The sequence below is a fragment of the Bubalus bubalis genome, chromosome 19 (genome assembly GCF_019923935.1).
Source record: "Bubalus bubalis isolate 160015118507 breed Murrah chromosome 19, NDDB_SH_1, whole genome shotgun sequence".
Classification (NCBI taxonomy): domain Eukaryota; kingdom Metazoa; phylum Chordata; class Mammalia; order Artiodactyla; family Bovidae; genus Bubalus; species Bubalus bubalis.
In genome coordinates, this window is record NC_059175.1 from 8,460,858 (window position 1) to 8,467,891 (window position 7,034).

Sequence of the window (7,034 nt, forward strand, 5' to 3'; positions counted from 1 at the left end):
GGTTTGAACTGTGCAGGACCACTTACATGTTTCAACAGGAACTACTACAGTACTACTGCACGATCAGGGGCTTGTTAATCCAAGGATGCAGAGCCCCGCTACAGAGAACCATGGCTAGGGAGCATCAACTACGCAGAGGTCAGCGCTCCTAAACCTCATATTGCTCAAGGGTCAACTGTAATTATAGGTCTCCATTACTGCCTGGCTTTTGTTTTTCCTCACATCTGACCAATTTTTGCTTATTCCTATGTGCCAGATTTCTACTAAAATTCTTCCAATTCAAATATCTTAATTTTTCCACACTAGACAAATTTAAAGACAAGTCCTAATTCCCCTTTCTGCATAATTTGCCTTGCACTGTATTTCTAGAAAGACTTCCCAGTGTGCTTCTGTTAAATTGTTCCACAATTATACAATCAAGATGGATAATCTGAGAAGATACCCTCTGACTCAAAAAATTACTTGCTCTCCTCCCAAAACATACGTGTGTGTGTGTGTGTGTGTGTGTGTGTGTGTGTGTATTTCCAAGGGCTTCCCGGGGGGCTCAGTGGTAAAGAATCCGCCTGCCAATGCAGGAGATGAGGAGATGCGGGTTCCATCCCCGGGTTGGGAAGATGCCCTGGGGAAGGAAACGGCAACCCACTCCAGTATTCTTACCTGGGAAATCCCATGGACTGAGGAGCCTGGTGGGCTACAGCCCATGGGGCCACAAAAGAGCTGGACAAACGACTTAGGGACTAAACAACAACAATGTATTTCCTAAGGGCTTATGCTAATCAAACCTGCAGGACGCCACAAAGCACACTGCTCTCCCATGCCTTTGTCCAAATAATTTAAGTAGTTCTCAAAGGATTCCAACAATTAAGATTCAGTCTGTAGGGCTGGAAAAGAACCCAGAGGGCAAATTTTTATCACTCTGTATCAATTCTCTAAAATCCTTTCCCTAAATTGAACTAAATCAGTAACAATTTCTTAGTAAATGCAGACTATATTTCTTAGCAAATTTAGTAAAAAGAGACTAAATCAGTAACAATTTCTCAACTTCAACAATAAAGGCAAAAACAAAAAATAAACCACCCTTCCACTCCACCTCCCCCCCAGAAAAAAACCTAAGAGACTGACAATAAAATTCAGTTTCATCTAAAATAATTATACAGTATCTACCTGACAAGTCTACTTGAACCAAGATAGATGAACCTGTAGTTTGAGTTTTCATAGCCTGTTGCAGTTGAAAATAGTTTGGGCATAGATAACTGGCTAACATATAATAACACATTTTAATATATATGCTATTTGCTTGTATATACATAGGTTACCTCTGGAAAGCTGCATAAGAAATTGGTAACAGTGAATTGCCTTTTGGGAGATCTTGGTGGGTGGATAAAAGGAGGGGGAGCTTATACTACATTCCCTTTTGCACCTGTTAAATACTAAAACATGCAAATATGTTAATTAACATGTATATGCAAATATACAAACACATCCTTTAAAAATGTTTGTATATCATCTGATGGGATCAGATCCAACTACAATATTTGTAAATTTCAAGTAACAGTCTATATTCAGGGTTTCTATGGTCAACTAATTTTCTAAAAATGTATATTTAAAATTTTTCATATGGATAAATAACCCCAAAGAATGTGTACTAAATTTAGATTAAATAACCAAGCAAAAACACAATAATGGTTTGCATTCCATAGTCCTATTAATAGCAACTCAGATTTTTTTTTTTAAATTTTAATCCTCCAGTTTATCCATGTAATGACAGATCAAATTTTGGCTATACAGCATTATATGCCTTTTACACAGGGGACTACGGCATCATGTAGATTTTGGTATTGGTCCCGGAAACAATTCCCCAAGGATAACAAGAGAGACCTGTATAACCAGGTGCTCTGAATTTATTTAAAAGTAAAGCACTACAATACCAGTGAAATCAACAGATAAATGACTTGAGACTTCTTAACTAGTTAAGCACTAAAAGAAAACAAAACAAAAGAAAGAAAAACTTCAGAACAGGGACTTCCCTGGTGGTCTAGTGACTAAGACTTCAAGTTCCCAGAGCAGCAGCCTGGGCTTCGATCCCTGGTCAGGGAACTAGAGCCCACATGTCACAAGTAAAGACGCCACGTGCCACAGCTAAGACCTGCTGCAGCCAAAAGAAAGATTCAGAACAAAAATATCTAAGATAATTGTTATTCATTCATTCTTGATACACTGAATGGAGATCTTTGAAAAAAGTTACCTAAGTAAAAATGTCATTTTATTACAATGTAATGTATGCTAAAAAATACTTGGTGTCTTTGGGAGAATACTTTATATCTTATATAGATTGGGATCACTATGTAAAATGAGGCCTATTTAAATCATGTTATATTGTACCCGTTTTTTTCCCTTATTAGGTTGGCCGCCGTCTATGGGGTTGCACAGAGTCAGACACGACTGAAGCGACTTAGCAGCAGCAGCTACTTCTTAAAAATAAAAAACCTTTTAACTCCTGAATTAAAATAATTTGGGCTTTATAAAAAATATAAATCACCATTTTAATCACTATAATATAAAGTGGACATCTATAATCTCAAGAGTACTAAAAACTAGTACTGCACTCTCTGAGAAAGAAGCAGCATTTGGAGACACTTCTTCACTGTGATATTTGTCAGTAACTTTTTTAAAAAAGTTAATCTTTTGAAGGGCTAACAACTGTTTTTATATACTAAAAGTAACTGTGGATATGTTATCAAATTATTCTTGACATCTAATTTTAATAGAAAAACATTTTCTACTTGATTATCTTTGCAGCACTATACTCTGTGGCAAAAACTGACTTATCAGCAACCAAACACCTGTTGCGTAGGAAGTTTTGTATATATTTTCCTCTTCAAAGGTTAGTATTAAATAAAGGAATATGTAACATAGCATATAGTTTTAGTTAAGAAAAAAACTATAAAGAAAAAGGCAGGATGTGTTGCTTTCAAATGAACTTGAAGAGAGTTTGAATGATTCAAATTTTCCTCTAACAAAATGCCACAACAAAAAGATCTGTCTTTTTATATGTAGGGAAAAAAACAATTAATAGCCTGTTTGGTTAGAAACCTAAAACTTTCAAGTTTCCCATTACCTCACTTTGACAAGTTTTATTTTGTTTTGACAGTGCCACTTTAAACATTAGGGGAGAAATGTGAAATTGAATAGAGAAATAAATTCTCTATTTTAAGAAATTATTTTATAATGATTCTGAAATATGCAAATTTTTAAGTTATCTAAATAGACAGCTAAGAATTTTGAGAAGTTATTTAGTTCTCAGGGTTTTCCAGTTCATTTATCATTCTTTGGAGCTTTTTAAGAGCCAATTTAGCATGTTCAGCCACAACCAGGCTTGGAGGTAAAATCAAATGCAGTCTATTTTAAGAATATGTGCACAATATTGGAAGTGAAAACAAACACTAAACATACACTAATACATAAACTAGACTGGAGATTCCCTCTAGATTTCAGATACCCAAATTTATCCCCACGCCTCTACGAAGAGGGAAAACAAGGGGCACACAAAAATCTGCACAAAAATGTTCACAAAACATTATTCATAAAATAGCCAAACACATCCCCAAAAGGCTATGTTCAAAATCATGGACAAAAAACAAAACGTAACTTTTAAATGTTAATGTGCAGTTATCAAACTTCAAAAACACAATAATGCATCAAAAAAAAAATACAAAAAACTCTAAGAACGTCAAATTTCAGACAATCCTTATAGAAGTTTCAAACTGCCTACGTAAAAACTGAAGTCTAAAATCAGTAGGCTATATCGAAAATCAAGGGACCCAGAAGAGCCAAAATAATGTTGAAAAAGAAAAATGAAGTTGGAGCACTCGCACTTCCCCATTTCAAACTTACTAGAAAGCGACAGTAATCAAAACAGTGTGGTACTAACCTAAGGATAGAGACACCAATGAAAATCCAGAAATAAAACTCATGTATCTATTGCTAACTGATTTTTGACAAGAGTGCCAAAACTATCCAATGGAAAAAGAATAGCCTTTTAAATAATGCTGGGACAACTAAACCCACATGCAAAGAATAAAGGTGTACCTCTTCCCAGCGCTGCACACAAAAACTAACTTCAAATGGATCATAGGCCTGCATGTAAGAACTAAAACGTCATATAAAACCCACAGAAATAACACAGAAGTAGACCTCTGTGATCCTGGGTTAGGAAAGACGTCTCAGATACGACAACCAAAGCATAACAGATAACAGAAAAATTAGACAAATCTGACTTCATCAAAATTAAAAACTTACATGCTTCAAAGGACACTATCAAGAGAGTGAAAAAGACAACCCCAACAATGGGAGATAATACTTACAAAATCATGTTATCAGCAAACCAAAACTACAATGAGATATTACTTCACACCCATCCACTACAATAAAAGACAGATAACAACAAGTGTAGTCCAGCATGTGAAAAAACTGGAACCCTCAGACATTGTTAGTGGGATTGTAAAATGGTGCAACTATTTTGGAAAATGTTTGGCTGTTCCTCAAAATGTTCAACACAGAGTTACCATATGACCCAGCAATTCGACTCCCAAATGAAATGAAGACATGTGCCCACATAAAAACTTATACAAAAATGTTCACAGCAGCATTATTCATAACAGTCAAAAAGCACAACCAAACAAATCTCTAACACTGATGAATGGCTAAATACAATAGGACACACACACCCACACCCACACACGAACAGTGTTTGACCATTAAATAGAATTAACTACTGTTGCATGCTACAGCCTGGGTGAACCGTGGAAACATGTTAATGAAATAAGTTAGTCATAAAGGACCACGTGTATGAACCCATTTATATGATTATGCCCAGCGTAGACAAATCTACATGGTAAGGAAAGATGACTGCTAATAAACATTGGGATCCTTCCTTAGATGAAGAAATCATTCTAAAAGCATGGTTGACGTCTGCACAACTCTATGAACATACGAAAAACCTTGAATTGTTCATTTAAATGGGCGGTATGGCAGGTGAACTATACCTCAATAAAGCGTCGTTGACGTCTGCACAGCTCTATGAATATACGAAAAATCCTTGAATTGTTAAATGAGTTGTATGGCGGGTGAACTGTACCTCAATAAAGCTATTAAAAAAAAACAAAGCTGACGTCTAGTATTTGTGTCGCTTGTGGAAAACAAGGAACATTCAAGACAAATAATTATGAACTGATTTGATTACTAAGCAAACCTGTGGGTGAAACAATTAGAAACTAAGAATTTAAGATATTCCTTATTCACTTTATGCGTACCACTTTAAATATTTCTACATCTTAACTAAAATGGAATTGTACCTCTTCCAACTGTCAAGCCATAAAATGGGATTCCTGAGACACCTGAGTACACATGTTCCTTTCCTGTACACGGCGGAACTCTACTCCCCAATACAACAAACAGTAACTGCAGAAAAACACTCCACTGGGAGACTGGGAAGTCATTCTCAGCGAACCACCTAAAACCAATACTGAATTTAGAAGAGAGGTGTGGAAAGAATGAGGAAGGCGAAGGAGCCCAGGGAACAAGGGGAAGTATGGGTGCATTCAAGCTCAAGGAATCCAGTTACACTAAATTCAACTTTTGTACGCTTTGTGAACAGGCCCAGAGGCAAAGTCCTGGGCGCAGACCAACGAGTCGAACTGCGAGGCCGAGAGGAAATGCTGATCCAGCCCAAGTCCGCATGGGAATTCGTGGGGAAATGGTGGGGGGCCGAAGGGCTAAGATGGGGGCCTGCGGGGCGGGAAGGAGGCGAGCCTCCCCGCCCGGCTCCGGGCCGCACTCGCCGGCAGCGCGCAGCCGGGGTGGCCGCGCTGCGGGCCCGTCGTCCGCGTCCGAACCGCGCAGCGCGCCCGGCGCCGGGAGTCTCCGGCGGGGCTGGCTCCCGTCTCCCGCCCCATCCGGCGCTTTGTCCCCGCGCGGGCGGCGGGCGGCCCCTCGGCGTCCCCGCCGCGGGCTGAGGGGCCGCGCTGACAGCCCCCGCCCCCCGCCGGGGCGGCGAGCCCGCGAGTCGGCGCGGCCGACGACCCGTCGTCACTCGACGGGCTTCGTCCAGGCGGGACGCAGCAGGCGGAGGTCCGAGGACGCCGGCCCTGCCCGCGGAGCCGCCGCCACCGCCCGAAGCGCACGCAGGCCGAGGTCAGGCGGAGAAACTCTCGGCCTCCGAAACCCACACCATGTCCAACATCCTTCTCTTACCCAGAAATTCTCAACGAAATGCGCCATGACCATCGTGCCGCTGCCGACGCCGCGCCGGGTTCCGCGTCCGCGCCCTCCCGCCGCTCCGTAAACACGGGCCCGGCCCCCACGGCGCCCCCGCCTTTCGCTGCAGCCGCCGCCTTCTTCCCGGAGACCTGCCCGCACCCTCCAGGGCGCATGCGCCACCTAGCGGCTGCCGCCGCGGGGCGAGCCTTCAAACGCCCAGCCTGGGTTGCGCATGCGCCCTAGGCCCCATTCCCGGGTTTTTCGTCCTCTTCCTCTCTGCCCAGCGCTGGCGCGTCGGAGAATGAGTATTCTTTTTGGAATGGTGGAGAACCCTGCCCCGGAGCATCACCCGGGAGACTGCCCGCACACTTCGCTGTGCGATGGGTACCGGCATAGGGACGGAGCGAAGAGAAGGGTCGGCCAGAAACAGTGGAACCCACCGCCAGGCTGCCTTCTCTCTCCCTCCTCAGAAGACTCGCTTCCTGAGCTTTCGAGGATCTCGGAGAGGGACCCAAGTTGGGGCCAACTGGGACGGGGGAAACTTGGCCTCTGGCCAACCGGAGAAGACTGAGAAATGGTCAACAGGGTGCCTTTCCTTGATAGGGAATTAAGAACCAAAACAAAACTTTCCGAGGCCGGAAAAGGAGGAAACGCCCTGGAGACAGAGAGCTGCCCGAGACCCAGGCACCAAGTCCGAGGCCGCTGACCTCCAGCACGCCCGGAGCAAACCGGCCGGGACTGCCGACTGCAAGAACGTGACCCGAAGCCGACGATTT

General features: G+C 42.5%; 1 protein-coding gene across 1 annotated transcript in view; it reads right to left on the reverse strand.

Moving 5' to 3' along the window:
- FCHO2 (FCH and mu domain containing endocytic adaptor 2) overlaps nt 1–6,439 on the reverse strand; it is a 123,888-nt gene extending 117,449 nt beyond the window's left edge. The window contains exon 1 of the mRNA XM_006062110.4: nt 6,253–6,439. Coding sequence (XP_006062172.1) covers nt 6,253–6,285 — 33 coding nt within the window. The 5' untranslated portion in view covers nt 6,286–6,439. The remainder of the gene's footprint in view (nt 1–6,252) is intronic.
- Nucleotides 6,440–7,034: the final 595 nt, after the last annotated feature.